The sequence below is a fragment of the Rhinopithecus roxellana genome, chromosome 1 (genome assembly GCF_007565055.1).
Source record: "Rhinopithecus roxellana isolate Shanxi Qingling chromosome 1, ASM756505v1, whole genome shotgun sequence".
NCBI classification, from domain to species: Eukaryota; Metazoa; Chordata; class Mammalia; order Primates; family Cercopithecidae; genus Rhinopithecus; species Rhinopithecus roxellana.
The window spans coordinates 102,788,121-102,815,701 of NC_044549.1; the positions used below are offsets into that span (position 1 = coordinate 102,788,121).

Sequence of the window (27,581 nt, forward strand, 5' to 3'; positions counted from 1 at the left end):
GAGAAGGTAGCCATCTGCAAACCAGGAAACCAGCCTTTGGCAAGCACTGGATCTGCCTATACCTTGATCTTGGACTGCCCAGCCTCCAGAACTGTGAGCAATAAATACCTGTTCCTTAAACCACCCAGTTTATGGTACTCTGTTACAGCAGCTTGAATTAAGACAAAAATATTTCCCCTGCTAAAATATCATTCATTGAAAAAAAAAAAAAAAGTTTATTTAGTACCTACTATGTTTCAGGTACTAGTGTTATAATACACACAATCCCCAACCTCACGGAAGGGCAGAAAAAAGGCAAAAAAAGAAAAAATAAAAAAAAGTCATAGACTGAGATAAAGTAAAAACACAGAGGAGTAGGGGAGTGGCAAGTGGGGAGGGATCCAAGGGACCCTCTCCTGAGAGGTCATTTAAGCTGCAAGCTGAAGGACAAGTAGTTACTACTAAATGATAAGATAGTTCACAGAGAGGGGACACCATGAGTAAAGGACCAGATGAGAAAGTGTGTGACTGTTTGAGTGAGTCAAAGAAGATCCTGGCATGAAGGAAGGTGGCATGGGATGAAGCCAAAACAGGCCAAGGTCAGATCATGCAAGGTCTTAAGCTGTCTGGATTGTATTCTAGGTACAAAAAAAAGTCACCAGCAGGCTTTCAGTGGGGGAAATGATATGATCCAATTTATGCTATAATAATTATATGGACTTTCCACAATATATTTATTCTATTTCCTATTGATGGGCACTTAAACAATTTCTAATTGCTCACTTGGTTTTTAGATTTGGAGGACAAATATGTCTTCAATGACAGCATATCTTTAGCTATGGCCTGTGAGTTCACTGATGCAGGGATTGATAGCTATATCAGATCAAAGCTGAGAGCCAAAATATCTAGGTGTGAGACAGGGGCAACCTGAAAATGCAATACCCTGAAAGGGCATATGAACAGGGCATATCAGAGTGAAATGCAAGCACCGTATCAGGCTCCTGCTGCTTGGCACATTTTTGTGACTTCTCTTGGGGAATGTGTTCATAGCTCCCAAATCTATGTCCCCAGACTTTGTCTACATCCTAGGCTCTGGATCCAACTATTTACATGACATCTCTTCTTAAATGTCCCAGAGCCATTTCAAATTCAGCATGACCAAACCTAAGCATCTCCTTCATCACGCTCTTGCCCCTGGCTCCACATTGTCTATCTTCGTGACTCACCTCAGCATCATCCACTTTCCCCCAAAATTTGGCCCCGACCACTCAGACCCCTCCCTCTGCTTTGCCCTCCACATACAATCCAAGTCTCCTTAATGATGCTGTCCTGCTGTCTACTTCTCTACCTGCCCTGGCCACTGAACTCAGGCTCAGACCTCTTGCTGCCTGGATTACTGGTCTCTCAATTCTTTTCCTCACTTCTGCCCTACCCTTATGCATCCTCCAAAAATAAGATGTCAGTTTTTCTAAGTTCAGATCTGATCATGAAACAACTCCACTAGAAATCCTTAAAAGGTTCCCTGAAGCTTTCAGAATAAAGTCTTAGCAAGACCCTTCATGATCCGGTGCCTACTTCCTTGATCCCTAACCTCTCACTGCTCCCATGTGGGGCCTCGCCCTACCAAATGTTGGATGCATATGCTGTGTCCTGCCTTCCCTCTTTTGTATGTGTGTTACCCTGTCTGAACATCCTTCACCACACTCCATCCGACTGACTCCTTCTTATCTGGATTTATATCCCCCTACTTGTCCTTCAGTGCTCAACGTGGGCATTACCTCTCCAAAAAGACCGGAGAGCGGAGAGTATAAAATTTCCGTAATTGTAAGCCCAGAGCCCAACATAGCACCTAACACCCAAAGGGATATTCTGCAAATGTTTCTGCATAAACAAACCACCTTCAGAGCCAGTTTATAAGTCATTTTTTAAAAAAGAAATAATTTCTTTATAGTTATCCTCCCTCCTTTTTATGTGGAGATGGGGGTCTCACTACATTGCCCAGACTGGTCTTGAACTCCTGACATCAAGTGATCACCCCACCTTAGCATCCCAAACTGCTAGGATTACATACATGGGCCAGCACACCAGGCCAATAGTTATCCCTTCATAAAATGAAAGGAAAAAATGGCATTATTAAGTTTGGGTTATCTTATTTCTTAAACTTCCAAATTCTGAGCCCATCGGCAAAAGTTGGAGTCATGCCACCACTAGGGAAATCCTAAAGAAACCAAAGGTGCTTCAGAAGTCAGACCAAAACCAAGATCCTAAAATGTCTTGAGCAAAGGTGTCATCAATGGAGTTTATTTTAATCAGTATTTTGAAGGGACAAGCATTAATTTGAATATATGTGTTCTGCTGTTTTTATTGAAAACAGCCTCAGTATATTACTGGACCTTCCTTCAATTTATGCCCAAGCTTTATTAAATTTGGTTCACTACAGTTTTTGTCCCAGGCTTAATAAATATATATTAGGCTTGGATCAAAAACATATATATATATGTATGTATATACATACATATACATATACACACACACATACACACACACACTCTCTCTCTCTCAATGTTACTAGTAAAGAAATATAAATTAAAATACAAATAAAGTCTTTTTGATCTGTCAAATTTACAAAGATTAATCGAATATCTGATCCTGGCAGTATGTAGTAAGAGAGACACTTTGAAATACTACTGGTAGATGTGGACAGGAACTTTTCTGGAAGGCACTTTGGCATTATATACAAAAGCCTTTAAAACATTCTTGTATTTCTCTTCCCATAAACCCACTTCTGAAAATTTATCTTTAGAAATGGTTAGATGTGCACAATCATTTACGTAAGACAGTGTTCAATGGAGCACAACTTAGAATGCCAAATGAAACAGGTACCATATATACCATGGATCCCCCACCCCAGGGCCACGGATTGGTTACAAGAACCCAGCGCACAGCAGGAGGTGAGCGGTGGGCAAGTGAGCATTACTGCCTGAGCTCTGCCTCCTCCTCCTGTCAGATCAGTCAAAGCATTAGATTCTCACAGGAATGTGAACCTTATGGTAAACTGTGCATGTGAAGGATCTAGGTTGTGTGCTCCTTATGAGAATCTAATGCCTGATGATCTGAGGTGAAATGATTTCATCCCAAAACCACCTACCACCTACCCCCCACCCCCCCACCCCTGTCTGTGGAAAAATCGTCTTCCATGAAACCAGTCTGGGGTTCCAAAAAGGTTGGGGGACCTCTTTTAAGTGTTCCTTTATAGTCATACAGTAATATTGGAATAAGTTGAAAGCCAACCAGAAGGATACAAAATAGAATGACAACAGTCATCTTTAAGTGATAAAATTACTGCTACATTTTCCTTTCTGTCTTCTAAGTTTTCCAAATATTCTGCAATATACATTTATTATTGTATTCAATTTTCCTTTTTTTTTTTGAGACAGGGTCTTGCTCTGTCACCCAGGTTGCAGTGCAATGGTGTGATCATGGTCACATGGTCTATCATGGGATGATCAACATCCTGGACTCAAGCAATCCTCCCACCTCAGCCTCCCGAGTAGTTGGAACGACAGCTGTGTGCCAGGCTAATTTTTTTATTTACTGTAGAAAAGAGGTCTCACTATGTTGCCCAGGCTGGTCTCGAACTCCTGGGCTCAAAGCAATACACCTACCTCAGTCTTCCAAAGTGCTGGGATTATAGGTGTGAGCCACTGCACTTGGCCACTTTATCCACTGTTAAAATATACCAATGTCAACTTCAATACATTCTTACAGAGCTGTACTTAGCCTTATTACTTCCTCCCTCCAAACTCTTCTCCCTTTACCGTAGCTAACAATGGTTGAAAGTGTGATGTGGATGATTCTGGGACTATTTCTGCATATCAATAAAATATATACATATATATAAAAACACACTTTAATATCTAGGGGTCACTAAACTATTTATATTGTTCTGCAACTTAATATTCTGCACTGAACAATACAGCTTAGACACATTTGCATGCTTGTATATAAATATATATTTATATATTGACCCAAGGCCAACTAAGATAATGGAATAGAAGGCTCCACCGATCATCCTACCCGCTACCCTCTTCAAAGACACCAATTTAACAACTAGCTACACAGAAAAAACACCTTCATAAGAACCAAAAATTAGGTGAGCTCTCAATACCTGGTTTTATCTTCATATTGCTGAAAGAGGCACTAAAGAGATAGTTTTGAACCCCCGATGCCACCCCCCACCGCCCTCATCTCCTACAGCAGCAGCATGTTGCAGAGAGCATCTCTGGGCACTGGGGGAGAGAGAACACAGCAACTGTGACGCACTAAACTCAGTGCTGTCCTGTTAGAGCAGAAAGAAAAATCAGACCAAACTCAGCTGATGCCCACCCACACAGATGGAACATTTAAATCAGCCCTAGTCAGAAGGGAATCACCTATCCCAGCAGTTTGAACTTGAGCTTGGACCTTGCCACCAAGGCCTACAGCACTCTGTGTCTCTCAGAGAACTTGAAAGGCAGTTTAGGCTATAAGGACTGTGACACTTAGACAAGTCCTAGTGCTGACCTAGGCCCAGAGACAGTGGAATGGGGCTCACATGACATACTGAGACACCAGTTGTGGCAGCCAAGTGAGTGTTGGAATCACCCCTCTCCTAACCCCAGGCTACACAGCTGGAGCTCCAAAAGAGACTCCTTCCTTCTGTTTAAGAAGAGGAGAGGGAAAAATGGGCAGGGCTTTGTCTTACATCTTGGATATCAGCTCAGCCACAACAGGACAGGGTAATGTTCAGAGTTGTTAGGCCCCCGTTCAGGCCCTACCTCCCAGACAACATTTCTTTGTTTTTTGTTTTGTTTCGTTTTGTTTTTTGTTTTTATTTGTAGGTGGGGGGCGGGGGGCAGGGACAGAGTTTTGCTCTGTCGCCCAGGTTAGAGTGCAATGGTGCAATCTTGGCTCACTGCAACCTCCACCTCCTGGGTTCAAGTAATTCTCCTGCCTCAGTCTCCTAAGTAGCTGGGATTACAGGTGCCCGCCACCACACCCAACTAATTTTTTGTATTTTTAGTAGAGACAGGTTTCGCCATATTGGCCAGGCTGGTCTCAAACTCCTGACCTCAGGTGATCCACCTGCCTCGGCCTCCCAAAGTGCTGGGATTAAAGGCGTGAACCACTGTGCCCGGCCCCAGACAACATTTCTACACACACCCTGGGCCAGAAGGGAACCTGCTGCCTTGAAGAAAAGAATCCAGTCCTGGCAGTACTCATCACCGGCTAACTGAAGAGCCCTTGGGCCCTGAATAAACAGCATGGATACCCAGGTCCTATGCTGAGGGCCTTGAGTCAGCCTCTGAGACTTCCTGGATTCAGGTGCCAGCACAGCCACAGGAAGGCAGAGCACCAAGCAGGCTCTTGGAGTCCCCTACTCCAGGACTTGACTTTTGGATGGCATTTCTGGACCTGCCCTGGGTCAGAGGGGAGCCCACTGCCCTGAAGGATGAGTCCCAGGCCAGGCAGCATTCACCACAAGCTGACTTAAGAACTCTTGGACCTTAAGGGAACATCAACAGTAGTCTGGCAGTACGCCTTGTGGCCTGTGGTGGTGGCAGCTAAAAAGTGAGACTCCCCTGTCTTTGGAAAAGGAAGAACTGCATCTTGTGGTTTGAGTGGCAGCTCAGCTTCAGACAGAACACCAGCTAGACTTTTAAGGTTTTTGACCCTAGTCCCTGACTCACAAACAGTACCCCTAGACCCACCTGGGACCTGGGGGACCTCCCTGGCCTGAAGGGAAGGACACAGGCCTGGCTGGCTTTGCCATCAGCTGACTGTAGAGCCTAAGGGCCTTGAGTAAACAGGCAGTAGCTAGGAAGTGGTTAGAGCAGACTTCGAGCAAGATCCAGCACTGTGCTGGCTTCAGGTCTGACCCGGCACAATCAGAGTGAGGGTGGCCACAGGGGCGCTGTGTCACTCCACCCCCATCTTTAGGTGACTCTGAACAAAGAGAGAGGCTACGTATCTAGGAGAAAGTAAGGGAAGAGAACAAGAGTCTCTACCTGGTAATCCAGAGAATACTTCCAGATCTTAGACCATCAAGGTGGTACCTATATGATTCTGCTTGGGGTGCCCCTAACGCAGATACAGCTTAGATCACAACACCCAAGTTCTTTCACATGTCTGGAAAGCCTTCCCAAGAAGGATGGGTAAAAATAAGCCCAGATAGTGAAGACAACAATAAATATCTAACTCTTCCATGCCCAGATACCAAAGAACATCTCACTAGCATCAACACCATCCAGGAAAACATGATTTCACCAAATGAACTAAATAAGGCACCAGGGACCAATCCTGGAGAAACATACATATGTGACTTTTCAGGCAAAGAGTTCAAAATAGCTGTGTTGAGGAAACTCAAGAAATTCAAGATAATACAGAGAAGGAATTCAGAATTATATCAGCTAAATTTAACAAAGAGACTGAAATAATTAAAAGAAATCAAGCAGAAATTCTGGAGCCAAAAAATGAAATTGGCGGCCAGGCACGGTGGCTCATGCCTGTAATCCCAGCATTTTGGGAGGCCGAGGTGGGCGGATCACTTGAGGCCAGGAGTTTGAGACCAGCCTGGCCAGCATGGTGAAACCCTGTCTCTACTAAAAATACAAAAAAATTAGTCGGGCGTGTTGGTGCGTGCCTGTAATCCCAGCTACTTGGGAGACTGAGGCATGAGAATCACTTGAACCCAGTAGGTGGAAGTTCCAGTGAGCCAAGATTGCACCACTGCACTCCAGTCTGGGTGACGGAGTGAGACTCCATCTCAAAGAAAAAAAAAAAAGGCAATTGGCATACTGAATACTGCACCAGAGTCCTTTAATAGCAGAAATGATCAAGCAGAAGAAAAAAATAGTGAGCTTGAAGCTTGAAGACAGGCTATTTGAAAATATACAGTCAGAGGAGATAACAGAAAAAAGAATATAAAAGGATTAAGCATGGCTACAGGATCTAGAAAACAGCCTCAAAAGGACAAATCTAAGAGTCATTGGGCTTAAAGAAGATGTAGAGAAAGACGGGGTAGAAATTTTATTCAAAAGGATGTAACAGGGAACTTCCCAAACCTAGAGAAATATATCAATATCCAAGTACAAGAAGGTTACAGAACACCAAGCAAATTTAACCCAAAAAGGACTACCTCAAGCATTTAGTAATTAAATACCCAAAGGTCACAGATAAAGAAAGGATCCTAAAAGCAGCAAGAGGCTGAGGATGGCGGTTCACACCTATAATCCCAGCACTTTGAGGGACCAAGGCAAGAGCATCACTTGAGCCCAGGAGTTTTTGTTTGTTTCCAACTTTTATTTTAGCTTCAGGGGTACATATGCCCAATATGCAGGTTTGTTACATAGGTAAACATGTGCCATGGTGGTTTGCTGCACAGTTCATCCCGTCACCCAAGTACTGCCCAGAATCCACTAACTACTCTCCCTAATTCTCTCCCTCCTCCCACCCACTATCCTCCAACAGGCCCCAGTGTATGTTGCTCCCCGCTGCGTCCATGTATTCTTATCATTTAGCTCTCACTTATAAGTGAGAACATGTGGTATTTGTTTTTCTGTTCCTGCATTACTTTGCTAAGGATAATGGCCTCCAGTTCCATCCATGTCCCTGCAAAGGACATGATCTCATTCTTTTTTATGGATACATAGTATACCATGATGTATATGTACCACATTTTCTTTATCCAGTCTATCACTGACAGGCATTTAACTGGATTCCATGTCTTTGTTATTGTAAATAGTGCTGCAATGAACATACATGTGCATGTGTCTTTATAACAGAACAATTTCTATTCCTTTGGGTACATACCCAGTAATGGGACTGCTGCATCAAATGACATTTCTGCTTCTAGGTCTTTGAGAAATCACCACATTCTCTTCAATAATGGTTGAACTAATATACACTCCCACCAATACTGTAAAAGTATTCCTTTTTCTCCACAACCTCACCAGTATCTGTTACTTTTTGTATTTTTAATAATAGCAATTCTGACTGGTGTGCGATGGTATCTCATAGTGGTTTTGATTTGCATGTCTCTAATCAGTGATGTTGAGCTTTTTTTAAATATGTTTGTTGGCTGCACATATGCCTTCTTTTGAGAAGTATCTGTTCATGTCCTTTGCCCACTTTTTAACAGAGTTTTTTTTTTTTTCTTGTAAATTTGTTTAAGTTTCTTATAGATGCTGGATATTAGAACTTTGTCAGACACATAGATTACAGAAATTTTCTCCCATTCTGTATGATGCCTGTTTACTCTGTTTGATAGTTTTCTTTGCTGTGCAGAAGCTCTTTAGTTTAATTAGATCTCATTTGTCAATTTTTGCTTTTGTCACGACTGTATTTGGCATCTTCATCATGAAATCTTTGCCCATGCCTATGTACTGAATAGTACTGACCAGGTTTCCTTTTAGGGTTTTATAGTTCTAGGGTTTACATTTAAGTCTTTAATCTATCTTGACTTTTGTATATGGTATAAGAAAGGAATCCAGTTTCAATTTTCTGCATACAGTTAGCCAGTTCTTCCAGTACCATTTATTAAATAGGAAATCCTTTCTCCACAGTCTGTTTTGGTCAGATTTGTTGAAGATCAGATGATTGTAGGTGTACGGTTTTATTTCTGGGTTCTCTATTCTATTCCATTGGTCTAAGTGTCTGTTTTTGTACCAGTACCATGCTGTTTTAGATACTGTAGCCCTGTAGTATAGTTTGAAGTCAGGTAGTGTGATGCCTCCAGCTTTGTTCTTTTTGCTTAGGATTACCTTGGCTATTTAGGCTTGTGTGTTCCATATGAATTTTAAAATACTTTTTTTATAATTCTGTGAAGAATGTCAATGGTAGTTTAATAATAATAGCATTGAGTCTATAAATTGCTTTGGGCAGTATTGCCATTTTAATGATACTAATTCTTCCTATCCATGAGCATGGAATGTTTCTCCATCTGTTTATGTCATCTCCGATTTCTCTGGGCAGTGGTTTGTAGTTCTCCTTGAAGAGGTCCTTACTTCCCTTGCTAGCTGTATTCTTAGGTATTTTATTCTTTTTGTGTCAATTGTGAATGGAAGTTCACTCATGATTTAGCTCTTGGATCATCCATTGTTGGTGTATAGGAATGCTGGCAATTTCTGCAGATTAATTTTGTATACTGAGACTCTGCTGAAGTTGTTAATCAGCTTAAGAAGCTTTTGGAGCCCAGGAGTTTGAGAACAAGCTGGATAACATAGTGAGACCCCATCTCTACAAAAAATAAATACACAAAAGCAGCAAGAGAAAAGAGACAAATAACATAAAATGGAGCTGCAATACGTCTGGCAACAGACTTTTCAGTGGAAACCTTACAGGCCAGGAGAGAGAGGTATGACATATTTCAAGTGCTGAAGGTAAAAAACTTTTACCCTAAAATAGTATATCCAGGGAAAATATCCTTCAAACATGAAGGAGAAATAAAGACATTCCCAGACGAACAAAAGCTGAGGCATTTCATCAACACTAGACCTTTCCTGCAAGAAATGCTAAAGGAAGTACTGTAATCAGAAAGAAAACCATGTTAATCAACAATAAGTAATACCTGAGGGTACAAAACTCCCTGGTAATAGTAAGTACATAGAAAAACACAGAATATTATAACACTGTAACTATGGTGTGTAAACTACCCCTACCCTAAGTAGAAGAGTAAATGATTAACCAATCAAAAATAGTAACTACAACAACTTTTCAAGACATAGTCAGTACAAGAAGATAAAAACAGAAACAACAAAATGATTAAAAGTGGGGGTATGAAGTTAAGACATAGAGTTCTTATTAGTTTTCTGTTTGCTTGTTTCCTTGTTTATGCAAATAGTGCTGTTATTATGTTAAAATAATGGATTATAATATTTGCAAGCCTCATAATAACCTTAAACCAAAAAATATACAATGGATACATGCAAAATAAAATGCAAAAAACTAAACCATATCATCAGAGAAAATAACCTTTGCTAGAGGAAGATGAAAAAGAAAGAAGGAATAGAAGACCACAAAACAACTAGAAAACAAATAACAAAAGGGCAGAAGTCCATACTTACCAATAATACCAATGAATGTAAATGGACTAAACTCTCAAATCAAAAGACACAGACTGGCTGAATGGATTAAAAAAAAAAAAAAAAGGACTGATTGATCTGTTGCCTACAAGAAACACTTTACCTATAAAGACACACATAGGCTAAAAACAAAGGGATGGAGAAAGATACTACATGTCAATGGAAACCCACCTCCCCCTCCAAAAAAAAACAAAACAACAAGAGTCACTATACTTATATCAGACACAATGGATTTCAAGAAAAAAAACTATAAGACACAAAGAAAGTCACTATATAATGATAATAAGGTAAATTCAGCAAGAGAATATAATAATTTTAAATATATATGAACTCAACACTGGAGCACATAGATACATAAAGCAAATATTATTATAGATAAGGCTATAGACCACAGTACAATAATAGCTAGAGACTTCAACACCCACATTCAGCACTGGACAGTTTGCCAGACAGAAAATCAACAAAGAAACATCAGACTTAATCTGCACTATAGACCAAATGTATCTAATAGATATTTACAGAACATTTCATCCAGGAGCTACAGAATACACATTCTTTTCCTCAGCACATGGATCATTCTCAAGAATAGTCCGTATTTAGGTCACAAAACAAGTCATAAAACATGCAAAAGTTCTGAAGTAATATCAAGTATATTCTTTGACCATAATGAAGTAAAACTAAAAATTAATAAGAGGAATTTTGGAACCTGTACAAATACATAGAAATTAAATAATATGCTTCTGAATGACCAGTAGGTTAAAGAAGAAATTAAGAAGGAAATTGAAAAATTTCTTGAAACAAATGATAATGGAAACACAACATATCAAAACCTATGTGATACACTAAAAGCAGTACTAAGAGGGAATTTTATAGCTGGAAGTGTCTACATCAAAGATGAGGAAAAGGCCGGGTGCAGTGGCTCACGTCTGTAATCCCAGCACTCTGGGAGGCCGAGGTGGGTGGATCACTTGAGACCAGGAGTTCAAGATCAGCCTGCCAACATGGTGAAACCCCATCTCTCTACTAAAAAATAATACATGGGCATATACCCAAAGGACTATAAATCATGCTGCTATAAAGACACATGCACGTGTATGTTTATTGCAGCACTATTCACAATAGCAAAGACTTGGAACCAACCCAAATATCCATCAATGATAGACTGGATTAAGAAAATGTGGCACATACACACAATACACCATGGAATACTATGCAGCCATAAAAAAGGATGAGTTCATGTCCTTTGTAGGGACATGGATGAAGCTGGAAACCATCATTCTGAACAAACTCTCGCAAGGACAGAAAACCAAACACTGCATGTTCTCACTCATAGGTGGGAATTGAACAATGAGAACACTTGGACACAGGGTGGGGAACATCACACACCGGGGCCTGTTGTGGGGTGTGGGGAAAGGGGGATAGCATCAGGAGATATACCTAAGGTAAATAATGAGTTAACGGGTGCAGCACACCAACATGTAACATGTATACATATGTAACAAACCTGCACATTGTGTACATGTACCATAGTACTTAAAGTATAATAATAATAATTAGCCAGGCATGTGCCTGTAGTCCCAGTTACTTGGGAGGTTGCGGCATGAGAATTGCTTGAACTCAGAAGGTGGAGGTTGCAGTGAACCAAGATCATGCCACTGCACGCCAGCCTGGGAGATACAGCAAAACTCTGTCTCAAAAAAAAAAAAAAAAAAAAAGGAAAAAGGAAAAACTTCAAATAAACAAACTAACAATGAAACTCAAAGAACTAGAAAAGTAAGCGCAAACCAAACCCAAAATTGGTAGAAAATAAATAATAAAAAAAAATCTAGAGGAAACGGACAAATACTTAGACACATACCACCTACCAAGATTGAACCAAGAAGAAATCCAAAAGCTGAATAGACCAATAACAAGTAATGAGATAGAAGCTGTAATAAAAAGTCTCCAGTAAAGAAAAACCTGAGACTCAATGGTTTTAGTGCTGAATTCTACCAATCAGTTAAAGAAGAACTAATACCAACCCTACCCAACCTATTCCAGGAAATAGAAGAGGAGGGAATACTTCTAAACTAATTCTACAAGGCTAGTATTTCCATGATACCAAAACCAGACAAAGACACATCAAAAAAGAAAACTACAGGACAATATCTCTGATTAATATTAATGCAAAAATCCTCAACAAAATACTAGCAAACTGAATTCAACAATGCATTAGAAAGATTATTTATCATGACCAAACGGGATTTATCCCTAGGATGCAAGGATGGTTCAACACAGGCAAATCAATCAGTGTAATACATTATATCAACCAAATGAAGGACAAAAATCATATGATCATTTCAATTGTACAGAAAAAGCATTTGATAAAATTCAACATCCCTTCATGATAAAAACCCTCAAAAACTGGGTATAGAAAGAACATACCCCAACATGATAAAAAATCATGTATGACAGACCCATAGCTAGTATCATACTGAATGGGGAAAAACAGAAAGCCTTTCCTCTAATACGTGGAACATAACAAGGATATCCATTTTCACCACCGTTATTTAACATACTGGAAGTCCTAGCTAGTGCAATCAAACAAGAGAATGATATAAAGACCATCCAAATTTGGAAGGAAGAAATCAAATTATCCTGTTTGCAGATTATAAGATCTTATATTTGGAAAAACCTAAAGACTCCACAAAATAAAAACTATCAGAACTGATAAACAAATTCAGTAAAGTTGCAGGATACAAAATCAACATACAAAAATCAGTAGCATTTCTATATTCCAACAGTAAACAATGTGTAAAAGAAATTAAAAAGTAATCTCATTTACAATAGCCACACATAAAATCAAATATTTAGAAATTAACCAAAGAAGTGAAAGATCTCCATAATAAAAACTATAAAACACTGATAAAAGAAATGGAAGAAGACACCAAAAATTCAAAAATATTCCATGTTCATGGATTGGAAAAATCAATCCATGAATATTATTATTTTTTATAATAAAATATTATTTATATTTTATTATAAATTATTTAAAATTATTTATATATTTATATATTATATATAAATATATATTTATAAATTATTATAAATTATGTAATATTATTTATAATAAAATATTATTATTTTATTTAATAATAAAAAATTATTAAAATGTCCACACTACACAAAGAAATCTACAGATTAAATGTAAACCCTATCAAAGTACTAATGACATTCTTTACAAAAATATAAAAAATCCTAAAATTTATATGAAACCACGAAAGACCCACAATGGCCACAGCCATCCTAAGCAAAAAGAACAACATTGGAAGAATCACTTTACCTGACTTCAAATTATACTACAGAGTTATAATAACCAAGACAGCATGGCACTGGCATAAAAACAGACACATAGGCCAGAGAAGCAGTAAAAAAGAACTTAAAAACAAATCCACACACCTACAGTGAACTCATTTATGACATGAGTACCAAGAACATACACTGAGGAAAAGACAATCTAATAACGGTGCTGGGAAAACTGAAAATCCATACACAGAAGAATAAAACTATACCCCTATCTCTTACTATATACAAAAATCAAATCAAAATGGAGTAAATACTTAAATCTAAGACCTCAAACTATGAAACTACTATAAGAAAATGTTGGGGAGAATCTCTAGGACATTGGTCTGGGCAAAAATTCCTTGAAAAATACCCTACAACCACAGGCAACCAAAGTAAAAATGGACAAACGGGATCACATCAAGTTAAAAGTCTTCTGCAAAGTATAGAGTCAATAAAGTGAAGAGAAAACCCCCAGAATAGAAGAAAAATATGTGCAAGCTACCCATCTGACAAAGGATTAATAACCAGAATATATAAGAAGTTAAAACAACTCTATAGGAAAAAATCTAACAATCCAATCAAAAATGTGCAAAGATTTGAATAGACATTTTTCAAAAGAAGACACACACATGGCAAACAGGCATATGAAAAGGTCCTCAACATCACTGATCATTAGCAAAATGCAAATCAAAACTACAATGAGATATTATCTTATTCCAGTTAAAATGGCTTATATCCAAAAGACAGGCAATAATAAATGCTGGCAAGGCTGTGGAGAAAAGGCAACCCTCATACACTGATAGTGAACATGTAAATTAATACAACCACAATGGAATACAGTTTGGAGGTTCCTTTAAAAACTAAAAATTGATTACTATATGATTCAGAAATCCTACTGCTGGGTATATACCCAAAAGAAAGGAAATCAGTATATCAAAGAGATATCTGGACTTCTATGTTTGCTGCAGTACTGTCTACAATAGCTAAGATCTTGAAGCAACCTAAGTGTCCATCAATAGATGAATGAATAAAGAAAATGTAGTACATATACACAACGGAGTATCATGCAACCATGAAAAAGAATGATATCCAGTCATTTGCCACAACATAGCTATAACAGGAGATCATTATGTTAAATGAAATAAGCCAGACACAGAAAGGCAAACATTACATGTTCTCATTTGTGGGATTAAAAAAATTTTTTAAATGAACTTATGGAGAGTAGAATGATGCTTACTGGAGGCTAGGAAGGGTAGTCGGGGGCTGGGGAGGAGGTGGGGATGGTTAATGGGTACAAAAAAAAATGAATAGGACCTACTATATGATCTATAAAATAGCACAACAGGGTGACAATAGTCAATAATAACCCCCTACATTTTAAAATGAAGAGTTTAACTGAATTATTTTTAATTCAAAAAATAAATGCTTGAGGGGATGGATACCCCATTCTCCATGATTTTTTTTTTTTTTAATACTTTAAGTTCTAGGGTACATGTGCACAACGTGCAGGTTTGTTACATATGTATACATGTGCCATGTTGGTGTGTTGCACCAATTAACTCGTCATTTACATTAGTTATATCTCCTAATGCTATCCCTCCCCCCTCCTCCCTCCCCACAACAGGCCCTGGTGTGTGATGTTCCCCACCCTGTGTTCAAGTGTTCCCGTTGCTCAATTCCCACCTATGAGTGAGAACATGTGGTGTTTGGTTTTCTGTCCTTGCGAAAGTTTGCTCAGAATGATGGTTTCCAGCTTCATCCATGTCCCTACAAAGGACATGAACTCATCCTTTTTTATGGCTGCATAGTATTCCATGGTGTATATGTGCCACATTTTCTTAATCCAGTCTATCATTGATGGATATTTGGGTTGGTTTCAAGTTTTTGCTATTGTGAATTGTGTAGGAGTAAACACACGTGTGCATGTGTCTTTATAGAAGCATGATTTATAATCCTTTGGGTATATACCCAGTAATGAGATGGTGGGGTCAAATGGTATTTCTAGTTCCAGATCCTTGAGGAATTGCCACACTGTCTTCCCATGATGTACTTATTTCACACTGCATGCCTATATCAAAATATCTCATGTACCTCATAAATATATGTACCTACGATGTACCCACACAATTAAATAATAAAATAATAAAAATATTTTCATATCTACTTATCTATAAAAAACTATTTCAATACTTTTCAGGGAACAGGTGGTTTTTGACTACATGAGAATTTATTTAGTGGTGATTTATGAGATTTTGGTGTACCCTTCACCTGAGCAGTGTACACTACGCCCAATGTGTACTCCTTTATCCCATCTCCCTCTCCCCTCTTCTCCCCAAATCCCCAAAGTCTATTATATCATTCTTATGGCTTTGCATCTTCATAGTTTACCCCCCACTTATAAGTGAGAACATAAGATAATTGGTTTTCCATTCCTGAGTTACTACACTTAGAATAATGGTCTCCAACTCCATCCAAGTTGCTGCAAATGTCATTATTTTGTTTCTTTTCACAGCTGAGTAGTATTCCATGGTGTATATATACCACATTTCCTTTACGCACTCGTTGGTTGATGGACATTTGGATTAGTTCCATATTTTTCCAACTGCAAATTGTGCTACTATAAACATGAGTGTGCAAGTGTCTTTTTCACGTAATGACTTCTTTTCCTTTGGGTAGATACCCAGCAGTGGGACTGCTGGATTGAATGGTAGCTCTACTTTTAGTTCTTTAAGGAATCTCCATACTGTTTTCCATACTGGTTGTACTAGTTTACATTCCCACCATCAGAGTAAAGGTATCTCCTTTTCACCACATCCATGCCAACATCTATTATTTTTTTATTTTTAAATTATGGCCATCTTTGCAGGAGTAAGTTGGTACCTCATTGTGGTTTTAATTTGCATTTACAGTTAGTGATGTTGAGCATTTTTTCACGTTTGTTGACCATTTGTCATACACATGTACTTCTTTGTAAATGGATGAAGCAGTATGTTACAGTAAACGATTAAATAGAGCTTGACTATTTTGCCTCTGGGACAAAAGCTCATAATGTAACACTATCTCCAACTCTAAATAGAATTTTGATGAGGTCAGAGTTAAAGCAGACATTCTCTTTCCATGGGAGAGTAAACAGAAGGAAATAACAGGGAAGATTCATTTGGCATAAGACCATCTCTTGATCACTATTCCTTACACAGTACATATCACTCTGGATGACATGAATTATCAGAATCCTATAGAAATTATCAGATTCCCTAAAATATCTCCCCACCCCCCGCATGTTAACAGACAATCAGGAGGTAAGCACATTTTTCATTTTACAGAAATGTTGTTCTTGTTTTTAAGTTGTTTGATGAGGTCAATAAGTCTTTCCAAGGCCCCAAATTAAAGAAATTGTCACAGCTTTTTCAGCAACATGCATGAGCAACTTCAGCGAAGTATTATTTGCATCTTGCAAATAAACTGCATTATTTTAATTACCAAAAAGGTATGACTCTTTTTTTCCAAGAATGAGTAACTACCTAGAGACACTTACCCAAGAGATTAAGGCAGCATCTAGTTCTAAAATCTTGGGCCTCAACATACCAAATTTAACTCTCTAAAATAAAATACTGGGAACTCCCAATTTCTCTGATTTTAGATAAAGCAAACAAATGTAGTTCTACATTTTCATTCTGAACCATAAATGCTCTCTATGCATACTCTTTCTACTGAAAATATTCAATTGTTTTCCCAGAATCTATAAAACCTCATCAGTAACCTTTACAAATAAAAAAGAAGATTAATTCTTCAGCTGACTATGTTGATTTCAACTTCCCTATAACACTGGGAGACTGAAGGAATAATTCTAATATTCATGACTCATTCTCAATAGAGAGAAAGGTATGATGCCCTTCAGAGAAAGCAAGTCATTGGAGTGATACCTCTTCACATGATAGCCTTTTGTATACTTATAGTATCAAAGTAAAGCAATTCACTGGTCTATTACATTTTTGCAAGCCTTTCCTGAAAGTATCAGTATGAAATCAAGTGAACAAGAGATGCCTGAAGGAATGTAGTCATCTACTGTAACTAAGACGTAAAATTCTTGAAAAAAAGTAAGTAACGGCCGGGCGCGGTGGCTCAAGCCTGTAATCCCAGCACTTTGGGAGGCCGAGACGGGCGGATCACGAGGTCACGAGATCGAGACCATCCTGGCTAACACGGTGAAACCCCGTCTCTACTAAAAAATACAAAAACAAAAACTAGCCAGGCGAGGTGGCAGGCGCCTGTAGTCCCAGCTACTCGGGAGACTGAGGCAGGAGAATGGCGTAAACCCAGGAGGCGGAGCTTACAGTGAGCTGAGATCCGGCCACTGCACTCCAGCCCGGGGGACAGAGCGAGACTCCGTCTCAAAAAAAAAAAAAAAAAAAAGAAAAAAAGTAAGTCACATTTCAGGTTTAATTCAATAGCCAATTACAAGTACCTTCCTATTTTTTTCTCTGTGCAAATTCTTTTTCTTCAGTTTCTTAGTAACAATCAGGCAAAATTTGTCAAAATATCATTTATGTCCAAGACTAGAACTTCTCTAGTAGTTTCTCTTAAAAACCTTCCCCGTTTCCCTCCCTCACCCTCCCCTAGGAAGACAGCATAGGGCTTGAGGTCTTGCAGGAAGCGCCACTGGCAGTAATACCTTATGTAACTTCTCACTTGTCAGGCTTTCTTTACTTAGTGTTCCCAAAACAGGTGTGCAGACCACTGATGGGATGAAGAGATGAATTTAAGCTCACAGATGCACTTACTTTTAATACAAAACTGTATGTTAGAAAAATAAACAACTAGCTAATAAAACCCATGATTTTGTAATTATTATTGGCAAGGATGAGGATAAGTAAAATGGTGACTCGATGTAAAGTTGACTAAAAGAAACAGTACTTCATAGTAAAGTGGTACAAAGCCATACCCAATTCATATAGGGCTATGTAACTGGAGACATTTAGGAAGCTTCTGATGCTACCATTATCTTTGCTCCTCTGTGCCAACCTCATACAACATCCTCAGTGATACTTATATATTCTATTGCTTCCTCTCAGCTAGATATTTCTATTAGTAGCTAACTCTACCTACATTTTTCTAATCTTTAAACAAATACACTAACAAAGACCCTCTCTCACTTCCCTTTCAGCCACAGCTCTTTCTCTTTCCACTCCCCGAATCTTAGACAGTCAGCTACCACTGCTGGCTGGCTGCACATTCACACCTCCCTCTCATTTCTCCATACACTCAGCTCAGGTTTCCTGCCCCATCCCCCAACCCCAGTATATAACCTACCTGACGATAAACCCAAGGATAGCTTCAATCATTATCTCACTTTATCTTTCAGGAGCATTCAACAGAGTTAACCACCAAATTATCTGCCATTTGCCAAGCTATTACAGTTTCCCTTCTTCTCTGGTATGTTTTACTTTGTTTTGATCTTTTTTTTTTTTTTTTTTTTAGTTTCCTCCACTGGCTTCTTTTCCCTAAATAAGACTGTGAACGCTAGCATTCCTCATGGTCATTCCTCAGGCTCACTACCCTTCTCATTCCATATAGTCTCCCTAGGTAACCTCATCCACTCTCCCAGCTCCAACTATTGTCCATATGCTGATGATTCCCAAATCCACGTCTCCAGGTCTCCTCTCTGGGCTTCTGACTTGTTTATTTAGCCAACTTGGATGTTCTATAGGAATCTCAATGACAATGCGACCCAAATGGAACTTACCCACTCTCCCTATGTTTCTATTGTAGATGAAGAAGAGCATCCACCTTGCCGTCCAAGCCACAGACCATAGTCCTTGACTTCTGTTCTGAAATGTGCTCATCCAATCAGTCCCCAAGTCTGCCTCCCCAGTATACAGGCAGACCTCTCACCACCTTACCATCATGTCAATAGAGGCCACTGCCATCCCTTGCTCATCAACTACCACTGGCCTCGGAAGTGGCCCCATCCCCACTATCATCTTCATAATACATGAATTTCGCCTCTACATCATCTTAGGATGAGGCCCCCAACAGCCTAGCATGTGTAACAAGGCCCCACACAGCTGGTTCCCCAGTGCTGTCTCTCAGATTGCGTTCTAGCTACACAGAGAACATTCCAGTTCTTCAAAATCTCCAATATCTTCTTGCCTTTGGATCTCTACACATACCTGAGACACACTCTTCCCACAATCCTGGGCTCAGAGCCACACCTGGGTTAGGTCTCAGCTTAGACACCACTGTGGACTTCCCTAGCACGTCACCCACCACCTTCATTGTAACTCTATTTTAATGTCTGCCTTCCTCTTTCCACTGCACATTCCATGAGCGCAGTGAGCACACGTGTCTCACTCATCACTGCATTTCCAAGAAGTGGCATCATTCTTGGCACAGTAGTTGATACTCAATAACCACTTACTGAACAAGAAATGAATCAACAGCCATTCAGCCACCAAAAGAAAATGAGGTATCTGTAGGCCCTTAAAGCAAAACTGTCTGAAACAGCAAAAATACCAGCTTCACTGAGTATAGCAAATATTATTTTGTTTTGCAACTACCTAAAGAATGCTGTGCAAATGGCCATGAGACTCTACCAGTTTTCAGCATCAAGCCAAGACACACTTTGTTCTGAGACAACTGAATGGTTTCCTGTCTCACAAATAAACTGTCACCCAACAGTTACCTTGCTTACTTCCTTCAAGGCTCTTTTGCAGACTTCATACTTCGGAGAGTCCTTAGGTGTTTTTTGACAGATAGTCTGTAATGAAATAAAGGTGAACAAAATTTATTGATTTATTTTATTAAGTAAAATAAAACCAATGTCCAGCCATATCCTCTTACTCATAGCAAACGATGCCAAACATGGTATTATGGATGAGTATGAGGATAATATTGAAACCCAATGTTAAAACCAGGAAATAATCTTTAAACACAGGATCCAAGTCTATCCAGGGAATGGTTAAGTAAGAAGATAGAATTCAGAGGTGGGCACCCTGGCTTCAAATCCCAGGTCTGCCCTTTACTAGTTATGCAACCTTGGGCAAGTCACGTCTTTATAACCCTCTCTTTCCTCATCTGTAAAACTGGGGTGATGCCAAATACATCACAAGGTTGTTAGAAGTGTTAATGATAATTTATGTAAAGTTCTTTATGAGTGCCTGGCATACGGTACACCCTCAATAAATAAGAGTTACTCTAATTATCACCATTATAATCATTGTTATTAGAGGCAATTATATTTGTAGATGATACATTTTGAATGAAAAGAACAGCCGGGCACAGTGGCTCATGTCTGTAATTCCAGCACTTTGGGAGGCCAACATGGGCAGAATGCTTGAGTCCAGGAGTTCAAGACCAGCCAGGGCAATATGGAGAAACTCCATCTCTACAAAAATACCAAAAAAAAAAATTATCCAGGCATGGTGGTGTGCACCTGTGGTCCCAGCCACTCAGGAGGCTAAGGTGGGAGGGTCACTTGAGCCCAGGAGGTGAAGGTCGCAGTGAGCCGAGATCACTTTTTGCACTCCTGGGTGACAGAGTCTCAAAGAAATAACAACCAACCAACCAAAAAAAAAAAAAAAATGAGCAAGGGAAAAAGAGCCTGCTAGGTTTTCTGTGATGTATTTATACAGAGAAATTTCATTTGAGATAGCAAAATCAAGGTCAAAGAGGGTCAATTCCCAGTAAATTTAATTACCTATAACTTTAAAGCTATACACACACATTCAAAGTCCAAAGAACCAATTTAATTATTGAAACTGTTTATTTTAATTAACAAGCTTAATTGAATTTTCAAATGAGGTAAAATTGAAAAGACACTACTTTAAGTACATTTATATTCTGCCTAAATGGCCAGATTTCCACACATGAGAAACAGATTACAGGAACAGGCATCAGGCAGAGGTAGAAAGTAGCTGGGGACTAGCAAGTCACTGGTCCCTTAAATGTACAGAAGCACCAAGCCAAACCATCTGAAAGTCAGGCATCAAGATTTTTAACTATGTGCTATGTGAGAAACACAGAACGCACCATCTGTGGAGGTTCTTGTATTTTTTGACTACGACCTACTGTAAGAAATACTTTTACACTGCAACCAGCACACATGCACACACAAATGAACCAGGATTTTATGAAACAATATTTAACCACTTTATGAGCAATGTACACACGCTCATAATTCAAAAATCAGTTTTATGACCCACTAATGGGTATGAAAGCAGCATGAAAAATACTGGTTTATGTCCCTGAGAGCAGGCATCTGTAGCTGGACTCCATATATTGATATTTTATGTAAAATTCTGTGCATATACAAACTCTCTGGGAAGAAAAGCTATAGCTTTACTCAGAATCTCAATGGGGTCTGTGGCTTAAAAAAAGCTTAAAGCCTACTGAGCAATCATGGCATGAATCTCCAACACTGTATAACATAATGTGTTAGATTTTGGAGTCCCATTCTATACAAGTAAATTTCTCAAATTTAAAGAGGCTATAAAAGGCTTGGCGGTCATAGCATATATAAAATCTGGAAAACATGTTTAAAATGCATTTCATTTATTTTTGTTCTTTTATTTCAATTCTCAAAGAGGAATAAAATGCATTTTCAGAAGAAGAAAAATAATCTGAAAATTCCAAAGTCTAACATTACAAGAAATGTTATATTTACAAAGCACTCACTTCTTGTTTAAAAAAAGTCACGTTTGAAATAATATTTCCTTACATGGACCAAAGTTTCCTTCTTAAGCCAAAATTTGATTTTGATAACTTAGCAGCATTCTATCTTTAAACACGATAAATACTGATTTCAAAAAAAAAAAATCAGAAAGTGAAATGTTCAAAACCGCAAGCTTCCCAAAATGCACACAGGAGGGAAGTTCCTGAATTACAGGAGATGGGTGGAGAAGGTGTAAAGGTGGTAGAACAAGGTGAACTTGAGGAGCACAAGGTGCTGTGAATCCTGAAATAACTGACAAAACCTCTCCAAAACTGCAGCAGTCAGCTAAATGCTCATGATCTCATGCTTTTACACATTTCAAAATTTCAGCATTTTTAAAGAATATATTTTAGAATTTACAATGGGAAACAGAGGTGAAATTTACTTTGTAACCTTAATCATAATTTTTAATATATATTTTACTTTAATCAGTAAAAATCAGGTATGTAAAAAGTTGACCTTATATCAACATTATGACCCAATTTTAAAGTAGGATTGTAACAAAATATTTTCTAATTAGATCAAAAAGACACTCTGTGGTCCACTGCTGGGATGGCACCTGTGTCAAGCCACCCTGTTTTTCTCTTTTGCTGCTCTAGCAGGTCCAGTGCAGCCAGTAGCAGGCTCTCCTGCCCCTAGCCTACCTGTCTTTCCAGCTGCAGGTACTACTAGGCAGATTCCACTCACTCTTCCCAGTCATGTCTTGCCATTATTCAAAGTCAAACACTTGCTTTCTTCATGAATGCTGCCTAACACAAGAAAGATGCTGGGCTTTCCTCACTCACTTTGCACAATGATAATACAGGCAATACTAAGCCTTGTCATGCTGAAGAGACACTCATTCCTGTATGAAATGGAAGCCCCAGGGCACCTTGGAACATTATAGATGAAGGGATCTCAGTGATCAGTCTGAGGAATCTTAGGCCCAAAGAGACTGAGTTGCTCAAGGTCACATGCCTAATGGCTTAGCTAGAATTGGAATCCAGGCCTCCTGACATAAAGAAGCCACAACTCTTCCTATTTCAAAAACTGCTGAGTAAGTGGGTGATGAGATCCAATTTCTTCAGAATGACCACAGAAGCCTAAATGAAAGATAATTTCCAGAGATATCAGACACAGGTGAGATTTTTCCGAACAAATACCACCTTCTCGCTTAATTGGGGGATTTTTAGACCTTTAAATATGCATCAATTTAAGTGGAATAAGAATAATTTTCTTAATCAGATTTAGAGAAGCACAGCTATCCACAGAGGAAAAAGCCACTGTCATGTCTTACATCCATCAGCAGGGGAAGGCGGGTCACCCTCTGCATGGGGAGAATGAGAAAAGAGATCATGGGTAAGTTCCTACAGTCTTCATGGGACTCAATCCTTGACAATACTTCCTTAAAGGATGGATTGGTAGCTCTGAGGGAAAACACAGAAAAGAGAAACTTCAAAATATGTCCTCCTCAAATTAAGCAGCAAGTAAAAATGTATTACAAGATACTGTGATAAATCCAAATGGCATCTACTATTTTAAACTATATGAAAACATCATAAGCACATAATTACACAGGCAAATATGAATGGCTTGTCTGCCTTTCATATTCGAGGCTGAATATAATAAGATGTGGATTTCACATAACAGTATTAACAACAAGGCAAAACATGTATGAGTTAGAAATTTATACAAGTGGAAGGTAAGCAAATGAAGAAGCCATGGTATCATAATGGTGAATATATGGGTCATAAATCAGTATACAGACTAGGTCTTACATCTGATCATCTATAAACACATAAAATTAATAAGATCATAAATAATATGTTTTAAGCCACTTCTCCAGTCCTAGACAATGATATAAGAAATTAACAGTTAGACTGGATTTCAGAGGCTTTAGGCCACAAAGATCCTCTTTCTGAGACAGACAACCTTTTGATCACATCAGTCAAAATATTCCTCTTTTTCTCCTGTTAATGTAAGAAAAATATTCATGCTGCTATAACATTTCAATGAAACTTAGCAAGATACTGTGACGTATATTCTTTCATGTGGAACCACCTACATAACTTTTAAGGAAGGCCAGATAGGGATTCCAGTAAGAAAATGGAATGCAGAAAGGTCCCTACCTCACCAAGTAAATATGACTTAGTAACTGGCAAAGACAGAAGTCAAACCCAGGTTTGTTTGGTTTTTTTTTGAGATGGAGTCTTGCTCTGTCACCCAGGCTGGAGTGCAGTGGCGCGATCTTGGCTCACTGCAGCCTCCCAGGTTCAAGCGATTCTATGCCTCAGCCTCATGAGTAGCTGGGATTACCAGTGTGCACCATGACGCCCAGCTAATTTTTGTATCTTTAGTAGAGACAGGGTTTCGTCATGTTGGCCAGGGTAGTCTCGAACTCCTGGTTTCAAGTAATCCATCTGCCTCGGCCTCCCGAAGTGGTGGGATTACAGGCATGAGCCACTGTGCCTGGTCTCAAACCTAAATTTTCTAATGTTAAATCTGACACTCTTGTCCCCCCCAACTCTCACTCTCTTACCTCACTTCATCCCATGAGGAGCTCTGTAGAGCTCCACTGCCACTTTCCAAGGCAGGGAGGGTAGGAGGTAGATGGATATTGTACTCCCATGAGGGGAGAAGGAAGCAGGATAGTGGCAATAGAGTCATTTAAAAAAAAAAAATGTTATTTTGAAAATGAAATAATTTTGTTCAAGGCTGCTACTAAAAGCAGGGAGGGGGAGAATGCCAGAATAGCAAAAGAAATGATACAGTAACATTTCATTTCCATTTTCTCTAATTGAGAAGTTTTAAGTTTCCTTTTACTGACAGCTTTGACAAGATTTTTTAGAAAGTTAAAAAATATATTTAAAAAACTCTAAATTAGTTGTATATTTAAACAACTCAGGTCCTAGTCCCCTACCTCACCTTCCAAAGGCTCTGATTAAATAGTCTGGGATGGACTCTGGACACTGTGTATTTGCTCATTTCCAGGCCCCAAAGTATTTCTAACATACAGTTAGAATTGAAAGCCACTGTTCTAACCTTAAATTCACATCAACTGTGGGCCAGGCGCGGTGGCTCACGCCTGTAATCCCAGAACTTTGGGAGGCAGAGACAGGTGGATCATGAGGTCAGGAGATCGAGACCATCCTGGCTAACACGATGAAACCCGGCCTCTACTAAAAATACAAAAACATTAGCCAGGTGTGGTGGCACGCACTTGTGGTCCCAGCTACTCGGGAGGCTGAGACAAGAGAATCGCTTGAATCTAGGATGCGGAAGTTGCAGTGACGCAAGATTGTGCCACTGCACTCCAGCCTGGGCGACAGAGCCAGACTCCATCTGGGTGGGGGAGGGGAAATCACATCAACTCATCAACTGCAACAAAGCCCCTGAAAACACAACTACTAATTGCCATGTGAAAGTGCAGATGATGTTATCATTAAGCTAATTTAGATAAAACCTTTAAGAGTCACAGGATGCATAGCAGTACCTAGTGACATTTTTTAAATTCTGCAAAACAAAATGAAACTCAAATTTATCTCTAATTCAAGGCCTTGTTTTCAGACATGAACTTGCATTCTCTAACAGTTACAAGCAACCTCTGTCCCTATAGCAGCTGTTCCCACCAGAGGGTGGTGGAGTGAGGAAGTGATGGGTGTGGTTTTACCCTCAGGGGACCTTCTGCAATGTCTGGGGAGATTTTTGGCATCCAGCAGATGGAAGCCAGGGATGCCCTTAAGCATCTTACCATGCATAGGACAGCCCACCACAAAGACTTATCCAGTCCAAAATGTCAATTGTGCGAACAAACCCTGCTTTATACTAAAAACCTCATTTGGGGTTGGCAGCTGTGTGTTTTCCACCCTGGCTATACGAAAATGTCATGAAGATGTGAAGAAAGGGGGCCATCATCAGCCTTCTCACCAGCTTGGAGGCTTTGACTATTTCTCCAAGCAGCCATAAGTTAGTCATCCTCAACCCCTACTCCGCCATAGGGGTCTCACATATTGCACAGTTGACCAAAGCTCCATGCTATGGTCATAAATGCCACACCTCACAGGAGGGGGTGAGAATGATAACAGCCGTTAAGCTCCCAAACTGGGTTTATAGCAGTGCACAACTGTGCTATAAAACAGCTACTTGTGATAAACAGGACTCTTTAAAATACACATAGGCATTACTGAACAATTGGTGACTCTTTTAAGGACACAGATGGCATTATGTATCACATCAAAACTCTCAGTAACCTAAAAAGGACAAAAAGAAGTGTTGGTAAATCTAATACTTGAGACTTCTGCTGCATAACTGAAATCTTCAAGAACATTATTTTTTTCTATTGCCTTCCTTCAGAACTTCTCTCCACTCCTCAATCCTAACTACCCAAGGGGAGGAATAATCAGCAATTTTTGTAAACAATTCATTATCATTGTCAATTGAACGGATGGAGATTAGAATAGTAGAGAAAACCCTGGATCTTAGCTTCTAGCTCCATCTACTCAAGAATTCCCTCTAGGCCTCAGGGAAACCACTTAATTGCCAGTTAAAAGCTCAGAAAACTAGCAGTTTGGAGTGAGGACCACCTCCGTGTCTTGCAGCAATTAAAAACAAAGAAACAATAAACAAGGACAACATCAAGAACAAACTATAATTTCATAAGACAGAAAATTCTCTACCCACTAGATTTTTCTACTTAAACACCCTCGCCCTAAAAGGAATGCTCTTAAACATTTCTCCTCTGGGAAAGAGCCTATCAGAAGGCATTTCTAAATACAATTCAAAAGATCAATTAATTTCAGTCAATGTAGACTAATTAAAACTAGGTTAGACTATTAAAACTGTAGCATTCAACATTGCTTACAACAATTTTTGTAGTGTTCTTTGTTGGTAGACTTCATTTGTGCAGTATTTCACATAGGGGTCAAATGTGGATGCTGTGTGTTTTTCCACAATGTCACTTATATCATCTATGAAGATATTATTCTGATGTCTTGCTTCCAACTCTATAAAGAACCTGAAAAATCAAAGGGAAAAAAGTTTACATATCTTTCCTACACTCTAACAGATAACAGGTTATCCTCATGTAATGTTATTACATGGGGTTTGAAAATTCAACAGTACACAGTACCAACTAAAAAATAGTTTTAAAAACTACAAAAATTTCATCCAAGTTTAAATCTATCATATCAATCAATCTATCAAATCATCCTCCTTGAGGATGGGTATTGTGGCTCATGCCTATAATCTCAGCACTTTGGGAGGCTGAGGCAGGAAGATCACTTGAGGCCAGGAGTTCAAGACAAAACCAAAAAAAAAAAAAAAAAAAGTTGTTATTGCTACAAGTGTTTGGCTTCAAACACCGATAATCCGAGGCATTGCTCTGCCTTCATGTACTTTAGACTAAACATATTTCACTATTTTTCAAGAATTCTTTATGGGAAGGGGAGTGAATGCTTATATATTTTATT

The 27,581-nt window shown here is 39.0% G+C and overlaps 1 protein-coding gene across 1 annotated transcript in view; it reads right to left on the reverse strand.

Annotated features, from left to right (window-relative positions):
* ARHGEF26 (Rho guanine nucleotide exchange factor 26) overlaps positions 1–27,581 on the reverse strand; it is a 139,706-nt gene that overhangs the window by 41,437 nt on the left and 70,688 nt on the right. The window contains exons 7-9 of the mRNA XM_010370616.2: positions 26,975–27,127; positions 23,411–23,540; positions 20,107–20,181 (exon numbers count right to left, since the gene is read on the reverse strand). Of these exons, the coding sequence (XP_010368918.2) occupies positions 20,107–20,181; positions 23,411–23,540; positions 26,975–27,127 (358 nt within the window). The remainder of the gene's footprint in view (positions 1–20,106; positions 20,182–23,410; positions 23,541–26,974; positions 27,128–27,581) is intronic.